We start from the raw sequence: 25,444 nt of genomic DNA, 5'->3' as shown, positions 1-25,444 counted from the left end.
AGCAACCAGGTGCTGTGAGGCTGGATACCACGCTGGCAGGAGTCGTTGTGTGCTATGTTGGGCTGAGCTTTGTCAATGAATCGCTTTCCAGAGCTGTGGGTATCTGGGGCAGAATGTTAGCATCCCTCTCTGAGTCCCCCCCCTCTTTCCTGGGGAAAGGGACCACACAACCAGCTTGGATTTAATACACACCACCACCTTTGGTTGGTGCTTCTTAAACAAAATTGGTTTTCTATTAGCCTTAAAACTTAGTATTTGTTTTAAGTAGTCATGTGATAGTTGTTCAAACAGGTGTCATGAATTAAAAATGCCCATTGTAGGGTGTGACTGGTGTAGGATTTGCTGTGGCCGTTTGATGGAGTGGAAGTTGGGGTGGTAACAGGTGTTTCTAATTGTCGTTTAGAAACTTAATGTCTGCAGGTGGGTTGGTGTTGTTTCACCAGAGTTGTGTTGCAAGGTAAGGTGCCCATCTACCAGGCTGAGCACATGCTCATGGGTTGCTCCTGCAGTGTAACAAAGGAGAAGCAAAATCAAGGTTGCTCTTTAGAGAAGGTAGAATGTTAACGTGCGTGGATTTCTGTTTGTTCCTATGGGGGAAAGCATTGGGAAGCTGCTTGCAGAAAGAAACCTCAGAAGCAGTAAAATCCGTTTGGCAAAATGTAAGTCACTCCCAAGGGAGTGCTGTAGCCCTGCGCTGTGTTGCGAGGATATTTTGTTTCTCCGGGTTGCAAATTGTATTGCAAAATTCCTAATCCTATTTCATTCGACTCTAGACTTCTGTGCTGAGTTTCATTTATGAGCTTCACCTATAACCAGCAGAATTATTAGAGGTACCAGGGCAGCATTTGGATCCAGTGTGAGGATAAATGCTCAGGATGATGAGATCATCTGTGGCCTCTGAGCAGTCGGGTGTCACAGAGCAGAACCTGAAGGTCTCATATAACAGCCTGAGTTGTCTGTGTGTGTGTGGCAGTGGCTGGAGCTGCTGTGCTGCTCGGTGTGCCCAGAGCCTGCACAGCTTTCTGCCCATTGCACTGAAAACATCTGGAATCCAGGGGGAGGAGTGGTGGGCGAAGGGCAGAGTATGGTCATGGGACTGAAACCTTTTGTTTTCTGCTCCAGTTCAAGAGTAGCTTTAAGGGCTGACAGCTGGGGGTTGGAAGACTGGTTTTGTGTTTGGTTCTTGTAATTTACGGTGTCTTCTAAATGTTTATGTTAACATGGCAAGTAGGGATTATGTATGGGTGGGTATGTAGATGCAACTTGTAGCTTCAGTTAGCTGCACTTTGGGGTCAGCAGGCTCTGAAAGCATTCTCAGATCTTTCTCCCTCTTCTTAGGTACTGAGGAAGAACATGGATAGCAGAATGCCACACGCAGCTACTCTGGAGGGTGCTTTAGCTAGTGAAGTGCTGCTGTATTCTCCTGGACTTCCCAGCAGGGTTCTTTCCTGTGGGATGAAGCGAGTGGTAGGAAATACATAGCAAGTTACAGCTAACCTCAGTGCTTCGCTCCTTGTCTCGAGTGGGAAGAGCTGTGGCTGTGAGTTGGAGGGAATTAAGTTTCTTGATGATAAGTTTTGGTGCAGTTTAGAATGTAGAGGAGGTACAGGTAAATTTGTGCTGAAGTGGTGCAGGAGAACCTGTGGCTCCTCTGAGTGCTGTCACAGCACAGCAAGTGCAGGCAGTGATGTCGTTAAATGTGGGAATGCTCATCCTTTTTGCTATGAGCGTTTCAGAGATGCAGATGCTGTAAGGTGATGGGTTCCTTCCCCCTTTCCTCTACGTCCAATATAAAGCTAATAATAATAATAATAAAAGGTTAAGTGGGGGGGATGTGATTGAATTGGTTTTCCTTGACCTTTGTGTGGCTGGGTGTCTGCTGACAGCTGTCACTGTCCTTTCAGTCCGGAGAAGGTGAGTATTTCTGTTTGCAAAGGGCTGAATTTGCTGTCCTTGCGCAAGGAGCAGTGTTGGCCAACTCCTCACATGATGGGTACTTTGGGGAATGTGCCTTTTGTTTGCACTGTTCCAGTATGCTTCAGTAAGGAAAAAAATTACAGCTTGTGCATTTGCTGTCCAAAGTCATTCCACTTCCAAATGTGGATTGTCTCTAAACTATTTACGGCTTAGAAAATGATGTTCTTTTCCACGTTAATAGTAACACTTTCATTCGTGGTATGGATGCAAAGAAGTGGATTCCTGCAGACCCTGTTTTTGTGAGCTATTCCTCCTTGTCAGACAATAAAACAGAGGTGCAGCTCTGAGAACTCAATGTTTCCTGCGTGGAACTGATGGATCATTCCCACTCTGAGTCCTTGCATCGGCAGCGTTTGTGTTTCAGCAGCTGTGATCCTGAATTTTCACTGAATGTAGTATTGTTCTCTAGTGGCATTGTAATATTTATAGCACGTAGGTGATGCTTATAGTGATGAGTCACATTCTGAATCTGTCTGGAGTTCTTAGGGTTGTGACCTCGATGGCATCACAAAGTAGCTGTCTGGGCACTGCAGTCAAACGTCATCTTAAATTTTAAATGAAGGCTCTGCTCTTGTCAGCACGTTCCCTATAAGAGGCTCTGCGGAGCTGGATCTGTGTTTGAGCTATTAACTTTTTCTTCCCCTAAATCTAGTTTCATTGCAAACACCCACATAGTTGGGAGCAGAAAATGAAAATCTGTCTCGTGGTCCCCTGACTACCAGAGCTCTTGGGTTTGGCTGTTAACCCTTGATTCTCTCTGAGAGAAAGGAAAAGCATCCGAAGTGATAGGACAAGGAGTATTACTGCCTGCTGAATCGCTGATTGTCTCTGACATCTGAGAGTTTTCTTCAGAAGGCCATAGAGCTACCCTTGGAAGGCTGCTGGATGGGTTGTTGGCCAGGTGGAAGATCTGTGGCGGTGGCCAATGCTTTCCTGAGCAGTGAGTTTTGTTGTGAGCTGACTGTTACAACGTATTTGACATCATTCAGACAACCAGAGGCAGAAACTTCGTGTCTCCTTGCTCTCTTAGCATTTCAGTAGACATATTTTTTTTTCCTATTTAGCAACATGTTAATTAAAACATCTTACAGTTGGAAGAGGCTGAATTTCACCTGCAGAAATGGCTGGGTGACAGCATAGGGCACCCTGAAAGTAAATAGGTTAAAAAAAAAAAATGAGGTAAGTGTAAAATCATCATGTTTATAATTTGGGCTTCCAGGCACTGTGAGTAGAGCAGCTCTGTTTGGGTTCCTGAGGAACTTACTGGGTCTTGGACGTGTGAATATCTGAGTAATTTCATTTACAATTCTGCTTTCCTTTAAGAAAGGATTGCTGTAATTCTGCCACTGCCTCTTCTCATATTTTCTATCTATTCATTAAGGAACAGATTTACAATCCTTCAGCATGAGTCAAGGCTGCAGAATACCTCTTTTTGTTGTTCCTTCTTTCCCCTTCTAGTCACTGAATCTTTCCGCTTGCAGCACAGCCACCCAAGGTCCCCCGCTCTCTTCAACCATGTGGGAAGGCAGCAGAGATGAGACAATGTTTTTCTGGACTCCTCGCAGCTCATTAGTGTTACTCATGTTGTGAAACATTCCTTTAAAGCAGGATTTCAAAAGCCATGCTCCATATGAGAGTAGGAGCCGCTGCTGGACTGGAACATAATAATGCACTTTATTGCTTTTGTTGTTGATTGCTGGAAAGGTAACCTGCTAATGAATTTTTGGAAACTCACTTTCATCCTGTCTGAAATCATGCTTCTGACATTACTTATAAGTTGAATCTGATCCAGCTACCCAAATCCAATGCTCTGTTGTGTTTCCTTAGCGTTCATATAAATATTTTAAAATAACTTCCCCCTTCAACGTAACCTTACATTTCTCAGATGAAACATCTCTACTTCCTTCCATCTCTGGCAACTCTGCTTTTTCACACTTTTTACTTTAGCACTGAGCTAGTTAGGTTGGTGAGAGGAAAAACACTGTTGTCTCCTGACATACTGCAGTCTTTGTTCTTCTTTGCAAGCGATGGCTTTGGCTCTGAAATGGAAAATGGAGAAAAAGTAGTGTGCATGTCTAGATGGGGTTTCTAGATTACTTGTAGTGTAGAGCAATGCAGTTAAGGTGTAGGAAGGAAATGCTGATTATTCAGGGTTCATTGCTGAAGCAGCCATGCATGTTGCAAAGCTAACAGAAGCAGCTTTATTGCAGTGCTGTCCTCTTTCATGTGGGGAAGACGCAACCTGTTGCAGAAATATCCAAGAGAACAGCAGCAATCTCCCAACCACCCTTAGAAACTGAGGGAAGGAATGAATCTTGAAATGGAGTCGTGGCCACTGATGCCTGGTGTAAAAGTGATCCCCTGTGAGCTTCGAGTCCTGCAGGCAGCCTGCCATCCTAAAGAAATGCTGTAGTGGTTTATTGGTGTTGCTGTCTTGGAAATAACTTCTTATTGCAAGTACACGTTGTCTGGCCATTTGGTGTTAAGTATTCAAACGTTTCTGCTCGGTACCCAAAAAACAAAAAATAAAGTCCTTAAATTCTTCCCTCTTGGTGAGGTGGATGTGAGTGCTGCTCTGTGCCCGAAGGTAAGGGACATGGGTAGTGTTTGCCATTTCTCCTTTGAACAGCAGCTACAATTTGTCTCATGAATTATTCATTTTGGAGAGGAGAATTTTACTTTCATTGCACTGTCTGTGGATGTGAAATGAGGGATTATTATCTAGGTGATAGGAGGACGTTTGTCTTGCAGAAGAGTTTTCTCTCAGCACCCGTCTTAGACAGTTGGTAGCTCTTTTTATTTTTATTTTATTTTCTGTTGAGGTCTTCTATTTTCTGCTGCATAAAGCTGGCATGCTCAGACTGTAGTTTGCTCTATGCCTGCCTTGCATTCCTTGTATCTAGATTAGCCAGGGTTCTTCAGTTGTTAATAGGGCTGGTGTACTGCCCATAGTAAGTGCAACACCTCTTCAGTACTGGAAAGCTGTATTGTTCCTATCCATTGGAGGAAGGATTAGAAATTTGGCAGATAATAGCTCTTGAACAGAGATGTGCCTTCTGATATTGAGCAAATCTGCCCAAATTAGGCAAACGTGCAGGTTTTGGAGAATGCCACTTTGCAAGTGCTGGGTGAAGGAATCAGTGCTGAAGGCATCAGAAGATGCTGTGTGCCTGAGCGCGTTTTGGCTTGGGAGTGCTCTGTGCAGGACAGGGCAATGCCACGGTCTGATCAACAGCTGAGTGCCCCCGGCCTCTCCTCCCAGAGCAAAGGCAGCTGTGGGAGAACAGCCTGCATCAGTGAGCTGGGAGATGGTGGGCTGCAGCAAGGAGCAAAAGGGAACTGAAAGCGTGGCTGCGCTGTGTCACTGCAAGGCTCCAGCTGGCCAGGTAGGGCTTCCTCACTAACAGCCATCACAGCAGTGTGGGAGCTGAGCAGAATGGGAGTGTGTGTGTCTTGCTGTGTTCAAGGGTGAGGAAGAGGTGCTGTGAACAGAGAGGAAGCTCCTCAATGTGGTTGGTGGGGAAGGAGGTGTGGAGCTCTGCCTGAGAACTAATAACAGGAACCTGCAGCTGCTTGCTTAGGGGCTGTTTGGGTCAGTGAAGTAATGTGCCAAGGGTGCTGAGAGTGGGGTTGGTTGAGGAGAGGCAATTTGAATTGGTGATATGCTTGGTCGTGATTGTGAGCTTGGGGAGGATGAGAGAGCTGGGGCTAACAGGGAAAAAGAAATAGCAGGAACGAGCTCAGGAGGAAAAGGGAATTTTAGCCAGAAGACTAATCAGGAGATAATTTACCTAATGAGTATGTGGGGATAGTAGGGTTGGACTCTGGGTGGGACTTGAAATGCTAGCTGAGATTGCACACCCTGTCTGCCAGCAAGTTGCAATGAGAGCGATGTGTTAGGAATGGCAAATCAAGAACACGTTGGAATTGGGATAAAGGAATGGGAAGGAAGGAATGGGGCAAAGGATAAACAGAAGATGAGAAATAAAAAAGAGTAGTGAAGAAACCTGGCAGCTGTTTTTGCATGTTTGGTTTCGCAGCGTTACTGCTTTCATGTGGCTTTTTCCATGCAGTGTTTCAGGAGTTGACATACTGGTTTGAACGTCTGCACGCTGATTTCTGTGGTTGCATTTTGCATCTTTACTCACTGTGCAGGAATACCTGAGTGAGAGCTGAATGGGAGAACAGAACCCTGTGCACTGCTGGTTTTCATCCATTTCTGTGCAGAGAGCTCTGAGGAATTGTCTGGCAAATTGGTTTATAATACTTTCAGATAACATTTTTCACTGCACGATGTTTTTCTCTTACGCAGAAAATTCTGCTTGAATGCACTTCTGCTGTGTTTACAAGAAGAAAAAATGATCGACACGCAGCAGTGAGTGAATGCGTGTGTGTTTGCACAGACAAAAGTGAAATGAGGAAGGGAAATATTTCTTGCCCTCCTGAGGACTGCTGATCTCTCAAATGTGGGGGGCTTATAGGAGTGGCATTCATTAAGAACGCGCAGCTGAGATTTTGGTGAAGGAAAAGGAAAACTGGCGGTGGACAAACTGACTGGTGATAGAGTGCTGCACAAATGCCTTTTCACCTCCCTGCCTGCCTCCCAGTGGAACAGGCAGAGGTATTTTGCCCGTGTGCTGTCACAAAAGGCATAACAAGAAGGGCGAGGGCAGAGATTTGTGTGCTGGTCGGGAGCCTTTATTTCCTTACAACCCCAATCTGTGAAACATCCATTTTTCACAGCAGATGCTTTCTGGCGTATGTTCTTAACATAGAAACATTGCAAAACAGTGTAGCAAAGCTTTACTTCAGTTTTTCATATGCAAAAAAAAAAAAAAAAAAAATCAACAAACCACCAACCAACCCTTATTTCAGCAGTGTACGTATGGGCTAGCAATTTCAGTGCTACTCTTCGTGCCAGCAGCTGATCATAAGGGCTATGGAGGGTTCTGTTGGAGGACAGTCACCGAGTACAGGTGTGTGCTTTACCTGAACACCAGAACTGCGTGCTGGGCAAACACACCAGCCTGTCCTTTAGGTAGTGAGAATGTGCATCACATGATACGTGTGACTCGGCTCCTATTTAAATCAACACCCTGGGGATTTACAGCCTTATTTTTGGAATGGGGGGTATAGGGTTGAAACCTAGCTATTTAAAGACAAAATAATGCTTCTGAGACGCGGTGAAGCAGCCCAGCAAACGAGCCTGGAAGCATAAATCCATTGCTGGTGCAGCACTGGGTGCCTCTGCACCTCCTCTTCTGCATAACTGCAGGCTGTTCCCCTTTTCCCACTTTGGCTTCTGCTCTGATCCTTGTCTGCGTCATCCTAATAGCAGTATTATATATGAAATTGTTGAAAGCTCCTTTCTCAGAGCTTCAGCGTGACTGCTGTGAAATTATCTTGAAATAGGAAAGCTGTAATTATTATAAGGAGACAATTTTTGCAAGAAATGTGCTGATGTGAAACGCACACACCTAATTTAGGGAATTTTGGAGGCTGGATTATTGATGCTCTTTGAAAATACCTAGTCTGGAGTAGAAAGCTTGTGTATAATAGTGCCAGCCATTAGTGGTTGTGGGAGTGTGTTGAATTGTTGCAGCCAACAAAACCCTTTTCTAGGCTAAACAATACAAATATGTTTCTCCTGGTTATTAGCAGTTATTTGAAACACTCCATGGTTGGGAAGGACGTGTCAGAGCTGTGTGCTGCATTCACACAAGGTCAGCAGACTTTTCCTTTATATGCATGGGAACCATATGCAATGTATACATACATGTTCACGTTGACTTAAGCATCAGACCTGCTGTTGGCTTGGTGTAGTTATCTTTTGTGGTTTGTTTGGGGGTTAATCTCTAGGAACAAAACAAACCTGGAATATTGATGAGGCAGTGAAGAGCTACAGCCCCTGCTTCTCAAAGGGCCAAGAGTTCTGGTTCTTGTTTGTTTTTTTCCAAGTGTCAAAATAGTGGAAATTCAGAGCACTACTTTAAAATCAGAATTCTTTCTCCAGAACACATTGGAGCATGCAGTGTTTGGAAGCTGCTGGCCAGTGGAGCAATATTGATTTCCCTCTGGGGGCAAGGCGTTCATCCAACCTTCCCAGCAGGGGGTGAGATTGATTCCTTAATCAGAATAGCAACAATCCATTCTGAAGCTTCCTCAAGGTATTAGGGCTAAATTAAACAGTCTGGGACTCGTGTGTAAGCCCTAATGCACTTGGAGAAGCTTTCTGGGATAAGGAGAATTTTGAAAATAATCAGAAAATGAACCCAAAACAAAAAAGCCGCAGGCACAAATCACCCTTAAAGAAGAGAACTGATACGTTTCCTTTGTGTGCTGCTGTGCTTAATGCTCAGATTCTCTTAGGGAAGAAAAGGGGGAAAAAAAAAAAAATCCATGAACTACATAGCTCTATTCATTGTCTCCTTTTTGTATGTGTTCCATAGTCATTCCAAAAATAGATGTGGTCACAAACAGATCTTAAATTAATAGAATTAAGCATCTTAAAGCAAGGAAATATTGTGCTGGGATTTCTTTCCTTGCTTATTTTTCAACAGTTGCTACTTATCCCTATCTGTTCCAATCCATATTGTATTTGTCTTAATTTTGCAGCATTTGAAGATGATGTTTACTTGTGTGCATTTATGGAGTCTACAATTACACGAGTCTCTTGAGGATAAAAATGTCACGAGTGCATTCAGCTTTTCTGGAAATGCTGTCATTAGCTTGGAGGAGGAATGAAATAATATGACTGAGTTTTATTCTGTATATTAAGTGTTTGTAAGTAAGAATTAACTATAATGTGTGAGTAACCTTGTTGAATGAACAAACTAGTAATTATGAGTGTCATTTCTATACATGAGAGCTCAAACAACAATAAAAGGAGGGGGGGGTGTAGACCACATGACACTTCTTCTGTCTTCCTCTTTTCTTACTGACTTTGTCTCATTCTATCTCAGTCTGCACATCAAATTAGGTAAACGTTAATTTTCCATCCTACAGCATATTGAGATCTTTCCCATAAAAGAACAAATGCATCCAGAGGTGCTGAGGACTTGACAGAGGTTTCAGTATTTTCATTGACTCTGTGAATGCAGCAGGAAGCTCTCAGTGGAAGTTGGCAGATGCTCTTTTCTTATAGACGTGTATTGGTCTTCCATTGAGTTGCAGGTTTGGAGATGCTCTGTGAAGCATCTCCATAACATCAACTTCTTTGGTCCTACTGTTCAAGGCCCATTTTGCAGCCAGTGCTCCACTATTTAGGTTTAAACACTGAGATCTGTGGGGAAATGAACGCTTAACAGTTTCAGGTGAACCAGAGCTGTAGCTTTCAAAGAAGTGGAAAGTGGTGCCTGGATTTGCTCTTTGCCTTCCCAGTGGGAAAGGATGTTCTCAAATTGTGAGAAGATTCCTTTCTTTCCCTCATCCACTCTGTACGTAGGTAAGCATGGATTCATTTTCCTCCTCTCCCCAACCATTCCTGCATCAGTCTGGTTCAGAGGCCAAGCTTTCTTTCCCTGCTTAACAGATAAAACATCTAATAGATTCAAGTCAATATCCTCCCATATTTTTTAGATGATTCAACTGTTCATCAAGCAAATGGACTATCTGTGTTACAAAATAGGTAGACAATCATGGGACGTTCAGGGAATTGTGCCCAGAAGCTCCAGTTGCTGTAGGAAGACCTGTTGCTCTAATCCATGCAGGGGAAGGTTGGGCAGGAGGTTGTTCTGCAGCCAAGGGCGTTTCTTCTATGCTCTTGTGCTTTTCAGTTCAACAGACAAAATGGCTTTGAAAGGTAGGGGATGAAAGCTGAAGTAAGGAAAGCATGCCTATGAGGATTTCCTTCAGCCCAGACAAGGAAGTTACTCCTGTAACTTCAATTACATGAGCACAGATAGGAGCTAAATGCCTGGTCTTTTTATTTATGCACCCGTTGTCTGTTTGCATTGTTGGTCAGTGCCTTTTTTTGGAGGTTAATAAGAAATGCAGAACATCATGCTTAGTTTAGTATCGCTGACTCTGTTCTCTGAACATCTGTCACTGTTTGCATCAGTGCCTGTGCAAGGCAGGGCAATGTTCAGAACCGCAGCTCTCATTTCAGGCATGTTTTTCTGAAGCATTTTTGTCTCTAGTATCCCTTCTATAACTGTTGTCCAGTTCTATGTGCAGTTGTGTAAGATTTCAGTCTTGAGTTCTGGTAGATTTTCTCTTTTCTGATGTTCTGAAGCAGTACCAGTTGTTCTGTTCCTATCTCGTTATGTTCTGTCGTCTCCCTGTGCATCTTTTTCTTCTGTGAGTAGATTACTTCTTCTGATAGATGCTATTTTTCCTGTGTTTCTCTTGCATTACTCATAAGATTAATCGAGTCACCGTGTACTTCGGAATTTGGAAGGTATGTTTCCAAGAATGTTGACAAAAGTGTAGTGTGATAACAGTGCAGGTTTGAAAGTCAGGGTCATGAAGTACCATGCTTTGCAAAGGAAGGCAAGGTGAATAGAATACGCCAGCTGTCACAGAAGTTGAAATAATATACTCTAAATAAGGCTCTAAAGCACTGGAAGGAGACTTGCTGATCCTAAGATGCTACCAGTTGCTTAGGATCAATTTGGGGAGACTTCTTATGCAGGAACTGCTGATGTCCTTGTTTGATGTGAAAAAGAACTCACAAAAGCACACCCGCTGCATCACTGTCACCTGCTGCCTTCCGTTTGAATGAGCGACTGCTCGAAGTGCTGTGCTGTTCCAGAAGTCCCACTTTGTTTAATGAACATGGCAGCTGATGTTGTAGCCATTGTGACTGGAAATCCTATCCCTGCTGTGCAATCCAAGCATCTGCGGGCCCTGCCTTGCAGGTGTGTGATGTGCATTAAAGGTGAGCAGGGTTGGAAGGATGCAGTGCACGGCGTGGAAGGACGCGGAGCTGGCACACAGGTCTGCAATCTGTCCCACCTCCTGTCTCTCCCTGCCTGGGAAGCAAAGAACCATTTTTCTCTTGCATCTACTTCTGTTAAGAGAGGTTTCTTTTGTTTTCACATTGTAAGTTAGTTATTGTTCTTAGATGAAAATTAAAGCTAGCTATTTTTATTGTCTTGTATTGAAAATCATTACGGTGTGCTAATAGATACCCAAAATAGATGATCTTTGCTGGAATGGCTGTGTTCACTGAATACTCAAAAAAAAAACTGTCTCAGCTGTGTTTCAAAGAATTATTTTTCCGATAGGCTAATTAATTGCTTTCAAATAAATAGTCATTTAAATATATATATATATATAGCTACATCAATATTTAATGGAATCTCCTTGAAAGTCTCCTACTCGAGGCTTGTAAAGTTGAGTGTGGGTGTTATTCACATATCCCTGTTCAAAAAGAACAGAATTCATGTTTTCTTTTCTTTCATGGTGCTAATTATTCTTTAAATAATTAATTGAGATGCCTCCAAAACAGCGGGCAGCAGGAAACAGCTTCATCCCTCTTTGTAGGCAGTTATGGTGTAAACCCACATGTGGACATCACCAGAACACTGCTTTGTGTCCTGCATGGCTCTAAGATGTGTACAACTTGTAGGGTTGGTTTTTTTTGCTCCATGATTCTTACTGAAGAATCCTTTGAAGCAAAGCAGACAGTTCATTTCCTCCCACAACAGAGGCAGAAAGGAACAGCGCTGTGCTCGCCATCCTCCTGGATACTCCACAGTTTGTTATTGCTATGATAGGACAGCCCAGCCAGCACGTTATAATGTAAGCATTCCCTCTGTTTGTTTTTTTGTTGTGGCAGTCTTGTAGCTGATCTTCCAAGAACATCAGAAGAGTGGAAGCAGGCAGAACTTCCCTACATGTGCTCTGTGCACAGCACGCCTTTGTGTGACACGACCTCAGTAAAGCACTTTATGGAGGGGTACTCCTGTATAACATGCTGTGCTGAAATACTGGCACTTGGCAGCTTTCTGTTACTTCGATTATGACAGCTTTAATAACATTGATCCACAGTCTGTGTTCCTCAATTAATAACACCACTGTTACGTGGGGGGCTCTGTGCTCATCTTTGTGATAGGATGCTTTCTATCATCGCCCCAGCTCCAAGCACAGCAAGTTGCTGCGTGCTGGAAAAAAACTGTAGCACTCTTTCAGAAAATATCTTTGGCACCTCAGATTTTTCAGCCTGCTAACACATTCAGAACACAGGACAAGCAGCTTAAGATCTGAATGAGATTGTTCACCAAATGAATTGGTGCAGCATATTAATTTGCTAGCACTTCTAAATGCCCTCAGTGTTACAAGAGTCCGCAGTGTCACTAAAATACCAGGAGCTTTGTTGGTTCTAAACTACTTAAAAGAGAGTTTTACATTCTTTTCTGCCTGCTGTAGCCTTACTAGCTTTATAAAGAATGTCAAGATCTGTATTTGAAAAATGTTTTGCATTCTGAGCTTAGCAAAGTTAGTAAGAACCTTTTCCTGGTAGTATTAATGGCCTTGCAGTTTCATTCTGCTCTGATTTAGCTCCTTATTATACAAGGCTCATATTAATGCTTTTATGTAAATGGCCAGGGATACATTTATTGCATTGTTTAATAAGCATTTAATCTCACAGTTAGTTCAAGGATTGATGCAGACAGAGCAGTTGTCTTTACGTTCAGGTGATGTTAATGAGCTGGATGCAGTCAGCCTGCTGCTTTGATGTGTGCTTTCCATTGTGCCATTTGAGGTTTGTGAGTTGGTATTTAATACTGGAGTGGAACTGGTAGGAAACTGAACTGTTATCTCGTTTTTCCTTTACGTAATTTACCAACACCCCTCTTCTCACCCCAAAAAGATGGAGCTGTCACAACTGTCTGTTTGAGAAGGGGGTTAAAGCACCCGGTGCTGCCCATTCTTTCAGTGCAAGTGGATGGAGGCAGATGGGTGACACTGGATGGGCTGTGGGGGACAGGAAGCAGTCAGGCTGGTGTGACAGCCGAGTGGCTTTTAATCTGTGCTCCAATAAGCACTGTTGTAATTTGGCCGGTGCTTTTGTTTCATGTCTGTCTTAGAAGCTAGATTAACAGGGAGGTTCTTCCTGATGTAATTCCCATTAGGGTTGTGAGGATGTGTGCTTAATGAAGCGTTATAAAGGTTCAAAACCTCAATCGTGGTGTCACATTATCATATAGCATATATTCTAAAATATCCACTTCTTTTTCTTGAACCCAAGGACATGAGATTGTTGTTTCAAGCAAACTGAATGACCCCCTTTAACACGGCTAGACTTGCCTGTGCAGGATGTGAATGGAATGGCCCTGCTGAGGGAAGCAGTTTGCATTTAAAGGATCAAAAAATGCTGGATTACTTGAAATGAAATGTTATCTGTTCGTGATGCTTAGGCTTCCAGGTCATATTGGTCAAAAGAGAACCTAATTGTTGGTCTGTTTCCATAAAGTGTTCTGTCTGGCTTTGGAGGTTTTGTAGAAAGCCAGGCTAGGTTTGTAGGGACACCAGACGCCCTACTTACTTTCTAGAAACTGTAATTTTAGTTTCTGTTGGTTAGTGTGCTGAACTGGAGCTTTGTCCAGCAGGGCTCCCAGCCTGGCCCTGCTGCACACACGCTGTGGGCATGCTGGCTGGGCTGCGGCTCCCCGCGTGCCTCTGGTTTGTCCCCATGCCCCTGTGCCGGCCCCTTGTGTGCAGGGGCTGCTGCCAGAGCTGTGGGAACTTCGCTGCTACTGCTTCTTTCATGCCAACTCACTGAGCATTTCCCACGTGTGGATGAGAGAGATGATTGTGTTGGAGTTCTGTATGTTTTATCGGCGTCATGCTTTATGGATAGGGGACGTTTATATTTTCCTAGCTAACAAAAAATCTCTCTGCATGAACAGGGTTTTTTTTTGAGTGTCTGTGTGATGGAGCTGCTTTTACCTCGTCAGATGCTTGTGACTGTCTTGTGCCCCTTGCAGATCCCAGGGCAGCTCAGTGGCTCAGGCACGCTCCTCATAGGGCTGCAGCTCGGCCATGTGCATGCTGCCCTATCGCCTGTGAACCTGAAATGTACGTGGGAGAACTTTCCTTTGTGTTGCAGAATGCAATTTAATTGGTGCTCGTTTGGCAATTCGCCTCCTTACGTTACTGGTTTTCACTACTGAACGAATGCCTTGTGTGCTTTTGACGGGTTGGCGTTTTACACAATATTTCCCCCTCTTTATTCCACCTACTTTAGTGCGTTCATTTAGCTTTTGCTGGGATCTTGTTACTGAGAGAGCCTTCTGCTGGGGGCCCAGGGGGACCCTGTGTAGCTCAGAGATGCTTTAAACAGTGATGACTTTTCTTCAGGTTCAGACTTTGACGTGAGCTCACGTAATGAAAGCGAGTTGTACCATGTCTGAAGGTGAGCGTAAAGGAATAAAGAACACAAGTGAGCATGTGGGCTCCCTCTCCCGAGGAAAAGGTGCTGTCACTTACAGAGGATATCTGTTTCCTGATTGCAGTGGATGTTGTGATGCGCAGGTCGATGTTTGATTCCTGCTGAGATGCACGAGCAGCACAGTTGCCACATGAGTGTGGGTTTGGCCATGATTTAGGCTGTCAGACTTAAATGGATTCTGTGGTCTCGTCTTTTGCAGGGGAGGGAAGGAGAGGCAGCTCAGGATTCAGCTGAGTTTGAGTATTTTATGCAGGTAGGATCAGCCTGCAATGATGCTGCTGTTGAAATACAGACAAAAGGAAGCAGTGTAGAGTTTGCACATCCAGTTTGTCCCTGATCTGAAGAGTTCATCACCCAGAAGCTGAGATAAGTAATAGGTAATAGGCAGGATGTTAGCTGAATGCCTTGGTTGCCAATTTCACAGCTGCAGAAAGCACTGGGTCTTATTGTATTGAAGAAAAACCGTGTAGCAAACCCCAATTTTGAAGTGATCAATTTTGTGTGTAAGATTTAAGTTGGCTTTACGTGCAGCTTTGCAGACATATTTTAAATGCCTTATACTCAGAATCTCCTGCAGAAAGGGGAAGTGTCATTCTACTAAGTGCATTAGATTTCCTGAGTCATATGAATTTCTGAAATAAGCAAATAGAGAAGTCTTCTGCTCTGGATGCAAACTATTCCTTGGGTCAGAACAGAAGCACCAGACCTCATTTCTGGGTTGTCAGTGGAATGCAGGGGCAGATAGGAATACTTGAGGCAGAGCAGTAATCTTATTTGGTCCTGAGTGTGAAGTGGCCCTTGATGGATCGAGGACTGCATTTGTAACGTTGTGGTATTTAAGATATTAAATGCTTTTTTGAACCTCATCTGAAAAGGAGTACTTCAGTCTTTGTCAGCTGTGGGGTCCATTTAATTTGGAAAAGAGAGGAGGAAGCAGTTCGTTTTGAGATTTTCCCTTTTAATTACAGCATTAGAGAAGGGCTGTGGATGTGATTTAAAGGGGCCTTATTTTTTGATCTTAAGTATCTTCATTGCTCCAATTTAAACAGAAGAAAAATCATAGAAAGGATTTAATGATTCGGGGTGGCAACCTCCAGCAGTGCAAAGTGCCAGCACCTTTACAGCATCCTTTTCTGAGCTGCAGTGTACGCATCCCATAAGCACTGTGCTTACAGTGAGACCCACGGTCAGCTCTGAGTGCTCTGCAGCCAGAGGAGGAGGCAAAGAGGGGAAAAGGCCCTTCTGTTCCATTAAAAATACAGTAGATAATAGAAAATTTCTTTGGTACATTAGAAACTGTGTAAAAAAGGGACAAGACAGATGCTCATTTCTCCACGTGACAGCTGAATTATTTAATGGAGATGAGGAGATCAGAGATGGAATGTACCAGACATTGCTTTCTTCTTTATACGTAGCCCACGTGGGCCATATTTAGGTAGAGACACCCAGGGCTTTTAATTTTCGAAGCTTAAAATTCACTCTTGTTGTTGGAAGCGGTTATTTTATTAAAAGAAAACAAAAACAGGCTGCCCAAATGTAACTGTTCCAAAGACAACAAACAGAATGGGATCGAAGCTCAGGGTCCCAGCTTTATCCTTACACAGGCTGGGTAACACCAAATCTCCTGCCTTGGGGATCCACAGAGCTGCTTGGATACTGCATGCGATGAGCTGCTGTGCCACTGGCTTACAAAAGTTGGTTATTTTCCCTAAAATACCTCTCCAAGTCAAAGTGTTGTTCCTGTGGATAAGAGCCTAATGTTGTAACTGTGTGTAATTTGCTGTCAGAGGGCATGGTGGCCTCTGTCTTTTTTTTTTTTTAATGCATCAGCCTCCTTGTTTGCTTTTCTATTGTAGTCCCCCCTGCAATGGGCAGCAGTGCTGTATGGTTTGTTCTTCATAATTAGCACACAAGTGCCCAAAGGGAAAGCTGTGTGGGCAGGAGATCTGGTTGGGCTTTATTTTAACAGCTGGTATTATTGAGGAAGGGATTCGTGGAATGGAAAAAAAGAGGATGAAAATCAGTCAACAGTTAATCCAGAGATACAGGCAGGCACCAGGAGATTTACTGGGAGTTACTTCTAGCAGTGCCTTTGTTCAAATAACTTCAGAATAAAAGAATGGCAGTGTTAAATCGGGGAAGTGGGATGGTGCTGAGGAAGAGTGAAAAGTTGCAACGCTGTCAACTGAAAAACCTTCCTGGAACAACAGCAGCATATATTTAGCTTTGTTACCATGCTGCAACTCCTGAGGGAGGCAGCTCGGGTCTGCAGCCCGTGATTTATGCCGGCCCAGCAGCAGGGGATGCGCACCAGAATCTGCCTGTTATCCAAGCTCTTGTTTATAACACACACAGAGGGACGGATCCCCGTGGGTCGGTGCTGCTCTCAGTCTGCTGCTCTGGATACTGTCAGCAAAAATGCAGACCTTGTCCCAGTCCTCTTCCCTCAGGACAAGCAGAAGGAAGAGGTTAGCGTTGTTTGTTTTGTCTCTCTGTTTTTTAAATGAGTTCTGTGGGTATCATTAATGCTAATGATAGAGATGCATCATCTCTCTGGGCCTCAGTAGGACTTAATTGTAATCAGTCTTTACTTAGGCTTTGCTTAGCTAATGAGTGAAGAAACCTATTTGGATTTAAAAGTCTTAGTTCTGCTGTTTTTCTTGCGTGTTTATGAGAAATAAGCCAACTGAAGTTGGTACCACCAAAAGGAAAAGCAGCACATGCATGCTTATCTGCAGTGTAAGTAGCTGAACACATACAGAAAAAAGTTGAACTACAGTCTTTAAATATAGTTGGTATTCCTGACCTTACTTCTTGCAATAGTTGAGGTATTATTATTTTGATCTTTAAGAGCTTTCTTATATTCTGGGTTGTAATTTGCACATTATAATGTATTTTGAAACAAAACTCTGTCCCATTCTGGGATTTCTTGTGTGTGTTTTATAAGTGGAATTGTGTGCTTGAAGAGAAGTGTTCATTGCCGAGTGGTCTCTTTGTGACAGATGGTTCTCATTGTGGCGAACTCATGCAGTGCCTCAAACCTCAAAATGTATAAACTTATTTGAGGGAAATGAATTGCTGTAGCAGCATGAGCATCTATGAAAAGCACCGCGGCCAAATGATGCAAATGTTTTTGAGCCTTAGGTTTTCTGTATTCGAAGAAAACTAGAAGGTTCATTTCCGAGAAGGTGACGATTTGATGCATCGTAAGGTGAGCGTTTCCTCTTCTAAGAGACGTATGCAACTTAATTTGAAGCAACTCCCACTGGTATCAGATGAGTTGTGTCAAGCGTGTGCCATCACAGTACGGCCTTCATAGGCAGTGAATTAAAATTAAACTCCACCTATGTTTTTATCTGTACTAGATGGAGTTGTGCTCATCCTTGTGTGTCAGCTGGGCCTGCAGCTCACAATCTGTTCTAAGAAAGCCAGGCTTTCTGTTAGCCTTCTGCATGCACACAGACAGCCTCGCTGTCCCTCTCTGTCTGGCTCCCTTTGGTTCACTTGCTGTTTCTCACCTGTTGTTCATCAGCTCAGCTCTTCACATCTGTCCCCTCCCCAGCACCATTGCTCTGTGCTGCCTCATCTCGCAGCCACTGCAGCAGCCACATCCTCTCGGGTGGCACATGCTCTCACCTTCCTGCCTGCCTGCATGCTCGTGCTGCTGCTTGCCCTGTTGCTAGCAAGGCACCGCAAGCTCTGCCTCACCACATCCTCTGCAGGGTACAGCAGGATGAGGGGGAGGAGAAGGCTCAGTTTGACACCAGGATGGTGAGGTTCAGAGTTTGGGCTCTGTCCGATGTGGGCTTTGCTGGGAAGGCTGTGGAGTGGCAGGAGCAGCACCCTGGAGCTCAGACAGCTGGTTTCTGGTCCTACCAGCAGCACCCACTGCCGGGCAGCTGCAAGCCAGCACCAGCTCAGCTCACACAAAGCAGTGCTTCCAGCTCATGGCTTGAGCTTCAGCAGGGAGCTGGGCATTCAGCTTATGAGAACTTTGCCAGCAGCAGCTGATCTTGCACAGGGAGGTTCCTGCTGCGAACCACGTGTTGGGTTTTGCAAAGCTTCCGTAATGAGTGTTGAAGTGGGTCACCAATGTGAGCAGCCAGGCTGTGCTCCCATGACCTGGCAGTGGAGGCGTCCCGGTGCCAACCGATCCCCACGCTGCTTCTTGAGGAGCTGCTCTCTGTCCTATCCCTGCTTGCAGACCTTGCTAAGCCTTGTTTTGCACTGAGGTTTGCTGTCAGGATCCCTGCTGCAAAGCTCTGGGCACGCTGTTGCATCGCTTCCCCTAAAAGCAGGTGAGCCGTGCTGGTACAACAGGCTCGTGTTCTAGTTGGAGTTGTACCTGTGGAGCTTTGGGTCGCCTTGTTCAGCATTGCAGTTCAGCTTGTTCCCCATCAGCCCTGATGATCTCATACTCCCAAGAACTGGCCTGGCCTCCGTGTGACTGCAGTTTTGGTTGTGCTCTCCATGTGCTGCCCCCTGGGCTGTACAGCTCGGTGACTTTTCCTTTCGGTACCTGTTTGTCTTTAGCCGAGTTTCTATCCAGGCAGGTCAGGAAGGGCACAACCGAAACCTGCCTGTGAGACAGCACTTCTGCTTCGTTGGCAGGAGGGGTCACTCTTGAGTTTGTGGAAGGTGGTGGTTGGGTGGGGATGGGGAGGTTGGGCTCCCTAACAAGGTTTCTCCCCTGCGCCACCCTTTGCGCGCAGCCAGACTCATCAGTGTGGGGCAGCGTTATTATAAAGCCCAAATAAACCTGGTGTAAGTACTGGAACTTGGGTTGTTTTGCAGCTTCAGCAGAGTGCAGAAAACAGAAAGCCTTTTAAGCCTGAAATGCAGATTGATTCATTATTAGTGTTTATTGGAACAAGTAGAACTATTAGAGGTGAGTTCATCTGGAAACATAAAAGCTATTTCCATATAAAACATGGTCTGTTTCCAGTCCTGATTGGTGGCTTTTTTTCCCACCTGGTTGGATTGCACTCAGTTGCCTGAAAATACAGCAAGGAATATTGGTTCTTTCTCTCATCTGGATCGAGTTCTGGGGAGAATTAAAAGAGATAAAAGAGTGAAAACCTTTTGGTCTGTATGGAAAATGAGTTTAAGGGGTGGAGATAAAGAGGAAATGGAGGTGAGGGAGTAAATCTCTAAGTTTTCTGAGGCATTTATTAATTACATGAGGTGGAAATCTGCCTGCTTAAGGTGAAAGATCTGAAAGAATTTAATACTTGAAGGTTAAAATGGAATATGGATGAACAGAAAATTGGAAGGCAAAATGTGATCATAAACAGTTTTGCGAAGGAGAACCGGATGTGCTGAGCTAATTCTCCCATCGCCCATGCAAAACATCTGACAGAAGCACAGCATAGTTTGAGCATAAACCAAAAAGAGATGCTCTCCTCTTCCCGTTGCTGTGTCGGTGCTGCCAGCCTTCCTCAGCTGTGCTGCATGAAGCACAAGGTTGGTGTCCTGTGCTGTGTGTGTCACCTGCCACTTGTTGTTCACTGACCACAGCTGACAAGACCACTGTGGGAAGTTCTCTCTGCTCAGCAGTGGCTGAGTCAACAAACACTGCTGCTTTCCTATTTCTGCACCTCTCTGCTTTCTCTTGCAGGAGCAGTCTGTACTTCATGCATTCATTTCGTTATTAATTTGCCTGAAGGCTGCAACGTTTGCACGTGGCTTTATTGTAGGTCTGTGTGGATCTGTGCATCTGAACTCTGCTGTGTTCTGCCAGCACCGCGCTGCTACGTGGGACTGAACTGAGCCTGCAAACATCCCAGCAACTGTTTTGTTCCTTAAATCTGAAGTTGTTAAAATGTGCTTTAAAAAAAGAAAGTCAGTGGGAATAACGTGCTGTGTTCTTGATCTTCAGTTCTTCCTAAATACATGCGTAAGATTATTTTAGTTTTGTTGTTTAAAAAAAATAATAATAATTGAGTAGGAATGGGGGTGGAGAAAGTGTAAATCAGAGGTAAAGAATAACATTCAATTCACCTGTTCTTAGGGACTTTTGAGGAGGGTGGATAAACAAGTAATTCTGGAGGAAATGAAATGGAATTCCCCAGAGACTGAGGCAGTGAAAACTCTTAATAAGTATTTTTAATTTTTAATAATCATGTGTCTCTTCTTATGTTGCTGGATTAGAAACGTAGGAGGATTATGCTAAATACAGAGGCTTTGTTCTGCTGTTGGGAGCTCCAAATTTGCAGCATACGCATTCACTGCTTGTCTTTGTTTTGGCTGTTAGCTCTCACTCCTGGCACTGCTGCTACCTGTGGGAGCAATGGGAAGAGTGACAGCATTGCCTGCTTATGGGTACATCCAGCACTGCCACCCAGATCTGATCGCAGTAGATCTGAACAGAGGACCTAATGATGTTTGCACGAGAAAGCAAACTGAAAGCTCAGAGCTTCTGCTGTACGGTAGAGTTTGGCTCCATGGCATCAGCTGTTCTCATTATGAGAAATGCTTACCAAGCACTGAGAGCACGGGCACACGTGTGGCCTTGCTGCAGAGGCCTGAGGTTAGAGCTCGGGGGAAGACCAAGGGCATCCCTTATTTCTGCTATAGCTGAAGTCCGTTGGTAACAAATTATTGCCATCATTGGATTTGAAAGAGCCCTGAGCTGAAGGATTTCACAATAGATGAAAGCTCTCTAGAGATCAGGTTAGTAAGATACTCCCTTGAAAAGACCGCAGGAATAACATTTGTGTTGTTGCTCAATAATTGGTTGCACTCCATGTTATGTGGCTGAGGAATGGGGAGAGAGCTTTTCTTTGCTTCCTTTATTTCCTTTTTGTTTTTTTTAATGGCTATTTTTCTTCTTCCCAAGAGACTTTGCATTGTTTGGGAGTGGAACATCAGGAGAATAGCTGAGAAGTGAGGGAATTTGACAGCTTAAAGAAGCAGTTAAAGCAAGGAAAAGCAAATAGACAGAACTATTTCCATTTTAAGCATTGTTGGTGTAAAAAGCTTGCAGCTGAGATTCAGAAAGAATGCATGAGCATGAAGTTCTTTGGGCAGCAATAAAAATACTGGGAGAGAATTAATGGAAATGGAAAAGAAGTCAGAAACACTTTGCCTTCGGGCACTCTGCTGGTTCCCATGCAGCCAGTGATGTTCTCTCCTCTTTTGAGCATATGCTTTTGTATGCATGTTGGAGAGTATGTTAAGCAATGAAAGGATGTGAGGATGCAGTTTGTCTGATGCAGCTTGTGTTCAGCTCTGCAGTTCCACCCATGTGGGACCTTTGGGGAGGGGGGTGGGTCGTGTTCTGTGTTGGGCCCTTCTTGTGCTCAGGGGAGGCATGCAGTGTTTGTGCTGGCACGTGTGGTGTCAGTGGGAGCTGCTGGAATCTGATGGAGGAGTTGCAGCCACGCGAGCTGTTTAATTATGTGCACTTCTGGACCATCAGTTGAAGCTCCACTGTTCCTTGCAGGGAGCTGTTGGTGCTGCAGCTGCCACTGCAGTGTTTTGCTCAGCAGTGTGTCTGTAAGTCAACTGGCCTCTGAGCGAGAGGAAAGCAGCGAATCCTTCCAGAGAGCGTTTTGGTGCTGCTGCTTCACAGAAGGCAGGTGCAGGCTGACCTCCTGTCCCCCTGTGCTGCGGTTTGGTGAGAGCCTCCTCACCAAATGCTGCATCATGCTGCTTGCCTTTTGTCAAGGAATGCTAAAGCCTTGTGGAATTTGTTTTCTAATGCCTTCCCTCACTGCAACAGTGAGGACACTGCAAGAAGCAGTGGAGGAGAATGTGTAGAATGAAATGACGAGCTGAGACAGAGCTCGTAGCTGATGACCAAAGCTGCCCAGCTGTGGCACATGCTGAATCTCCTGAATGTCCATCCAGCCCTTGGCAGGGGCAGTGCTGCTCTCATCAGACTGTTCCTGGCGCACAAGTCCTCACCAGCTCCGCTCTTGCTCCGTCAGGTAGATGCTTCTCCAGCTTCCATCTTCTTCCTGGCCTTCCTTGGGATGTGAACACCTTCACTGAGCCTTGTGTTCAGAGATCCTCATCCAGTTTTGCTGTTTGAGTACATGAAGCTAAAAGTGCTCAAGTGAACCACAGTAGTAACTGATGTACTGCAGCATTGTCCTCTTCATGATACTATTTTTTTTCTTTCTGGGATTAATTGCTCTGAAGAGTTTGTTCTAAGCTCCTTTGTACAGATTCTTGTTTAGTACCAATTGCACGTACTGGAGATTTTGCAATTCCACGAACGGAAGGTTACATTTACAACAAAGTATTGCATGCCCTCTTTTCTCCCTGTGCTTCATTAGCTTTAGCATAGAGCTGTTGCCTACCTTCAGCTCGCTGAGCAGATGGGGGACACAAGGAGGACATGGATGTCTTTCCTTCGGAATCTCATGCTCCCAGTTTTGCTGACTGTATTTCATCCTTAGTGAACACAGAGAAGAACTGAAAATGGGATGCATGACCCCAGCATAAGACATCACTATGGGGCATTGGTGTCTTGCTGAAATAATGCTGAGGCCAAACCTGAAAGGATAGAAAATGATCTTCAGTCGAGTCTTCAGATAGGAACTAAATTTCACCTTTGCCTTGGCTCCTGAAAGCAGAGCTGGGTGCTTGCAGGTTATCTGGTCACGGTTGTTCTGGTTACCACTCGGTGCAGGATGAGTTTCTTTGTTGGCTGTATAAATGGAAAGTCAGCGTGTTCACACGGTCAGCACGTCTGATAGCTGCACTGCTGGGGGTTCAGCTCAGCACTGCTCAGCATGGAGCTCGCTTTCTCCAGACCTGACAAAGTGAGGCTACTGAAGCAGCCTGGCAGATTGATCCACAGCATTGCAGGGCAGAGCGAGTCGGCAGCCTGGAACAGCCTGCAGGTTTTTTTTAATTCCTTAATCTAAATGGTGCTTTGAGAGCAGTCTGGGTGGTGGTGGAAGAGCTTTGTATTGCTGGTGACTTTTGTTTAAAAAGCACCAGGTGTAGACAAGTCACCAGCAGGATTGCTTTCCCAGGGTGAACCTGTTCTTCATGTGTGCTTGGCATTGTTTGAGCCCTTTCCAAGGGCAGGATCTCCTTGAAAGGCATCCCATCCTAACAGGAACCCGGCCTTTCCTCATTGGGTAGAGTTAAAGTGAGATGCTCGGTTAGTTTCTTGCTGCTCCTATGATGTATCTGCGTGATAAGTGTGGTTTAATTTGCATAGAGGGGGTAGTGCATGGATTCCCCAACCTGAGACAAGTTGAGAGTGTGTGTGAGTGTATGTAAATTGTCAGTAATGGACTGCTTTATGGGGTATTTATTTTACGTGCATGTGTTTATGTTAAATAATGTAAATGGTGGGAGAGCAGAGCGTGGGATAGCTGCACGACCTCTCGAGCAGAAGCCTTCAGAAGGCAGTGTTTGTAGCACTTTCCTGACGCCAGCTCAGTCAACAGTGATTGGAGCTGTGGATGTGAAGCTGAGCAGGAGCTGCTTCGTTGCAGAGTGCTGCTTCCTCCCTGCAGCCCTGCGGGTGAGCAGAGCTCTGTGCTGTACCCCAGCTCTCTTCTCCCCAGCTGTTTGTTTGAAACAAGGATTTGTCTACATGCAAATACGTGCTGGCTCAGTGCACGTCTTCCCTTTCTGCAGAAAATGCGTGTCCTTTTTGAGTGAACGGGGTTACCTTTGCTGCAAGGGTGACTGCTGGAAGTCAGGGTTCCGTTCTGTGTCTTTGAGTTTTTTCAGTTGCCCTCAGCCATTTCGTACGGCTCCTGGAGCACAAGGCTTAGAAGTTGTGTGCTGTTTTGGTATGCATACACTTGCAATTTTGCTTTTGTCCCCCCTTTCTGGTGCCTTTTTGGTTAACTAAAACTGACATAATTTAAACTAAAGCCTAGTCTGCTTTGGCTGCATGGCTTTGAAGTAAAACCTTGTGCTAAACCAGAGCAAACAGGGCGATGCTCAAAGCCCATGTGTCCGACTCCATGCACACTGCCTGCTGCTTTGACTGCTTCCTTCATAGCTTTGCAAGTCTTTGTCCTGTAACATGGCTCTCATCTCTTCAAAAAGAAGTTAAAGCAGTTTTGTTGGCCAGCAGCAGCTTCTGCTTGCAATTGTTTTGCTCAGAGCTGAAGTTTTCTTTCCTGATACCAATCTAATTTACCACCAGAACCAGAAATGCTGCAGTGCAGCAAGTGGTATTTGCTTCAAAGCAGCAGATTCATAAACCAGGCTTTGTAGTAACTGTTATTTTGTGCCTCTAAGGAAGTGGGCTTGTAATGGTTTGATAACATTTGATGATAGCCCTGCAAACTGGAAATCACAAGACTGAATCTTCAGAGCACAGAAAGCAGCTCTGCTGCTGTCAGAAGCATTCACTGTGGTAGCTGAGCATCTGACCCAAATCCCTCCTTATATTTGTATTGTTGGAGAACATGGCAAATCTAACCTCTGTGCCACAGATGTACAAAATCTGTTTTGTACTTTCCCTGCAGTACGTAATGGAGCCAGCTGCCAAGCATTTCAGGCTGATATTAAAGGCTTGGTTTGTGTTGTAGTTCGGTAAGGATAAGTATGCAATATAGCACAGTTCAGAACGTTTTCTGAGTGTTGTGGAAGCACTGACTTCTGAAATGCTGCGTGGAATGGATGGCTATGGAATTTGAGTGCAGGTGAAGTAACTAAATTGCAAAAAAAAAAAAAAGAAGAAGAAAAGAAAATGGTAATTTAGGTTAACTCAGCATACAGTAATAGGTTGGCTTGGATAATTAATTTGGATTTAGAGTTGCTTAATTTCTCTTGGCGTTTGCAAATCCCAGACGGACTCGTGGAATGTTTCTGATTGAAAAAAGATTCTATTGGAAACATGTGTGACTGTGTTTTTGAGGGCAGCAATATCTGAAGAACAATGCAGCATCTGTATATGAATGTCGACAGACAAGAAGTCCTGCTGTAAACATAACTAATGTAATTTTGTGGCATCTTTTGTTAGCATGTCTTTTATTTTAGAACAAATCATGAGGCTGCAGGGGGGAATAAATCCTGTTCTGTAGAAATCTCTACCTGTTCTAAATGGTATTTAAGGACATTGCACTGACAAAGCTGGACTATAAATCT

General features: G+C 44.5%; 1 protein-coding gene across 23 annotated transcripts in view; it reads left to right on the top strand.

The window, feature by feature from the left end:
- The window catches only part of FNBP1 (formin binding protein 1), an 84,044-nt gene that overhangs the window by 1,179 nt on the left and 57,421 nt on the right, over positions 1-25,444 (top strand). For 6 of the 23 annotated variants that reach the window (XM_090121306.1, XM_090121295.1, XM_090121293.1 and 3 more), the window contains exon 1: positions 20,316-23,226. The exons of 1 other annotated variant lie outside the window; for it this stretch is intronic. In XM_090121306.1, the coding sequence (XP_089977432.1) occupies positions 23,116-23,226 (111 nt within the window). In that variant the 5' untranslated portion in view covers positions 20,316-23,115. Of the gene's footprint in view, positions 1-20,309; positions 23,227-25,444 lie in introns of those variants that run through there. 16 more of the 23 variants (XM_090121301.1, XM_090121298.1, XM_090121304.1 and 13 more) reach the window with 9 other exon arrangements.

The sequence above is a fragment of the Phasianus colchicus genome, chromosome 19 (genome assembly GCF_987193195.1).
Source record: "Phasianus colchicus chromosome 19, bPhaCol1.hap1.1, whole genome shotgun sequence".
Taxonomy (NCBI): Eukaryota; Metazoa; Chordata; class Aves; order Galliformes; family Phasianidae; genus Phasianus; species Phasianus colchicus.
Note: the sequence above shows the minus strand (reverse complement) of the source record. Positions and strands in the feature narration are given on the sequence as shown.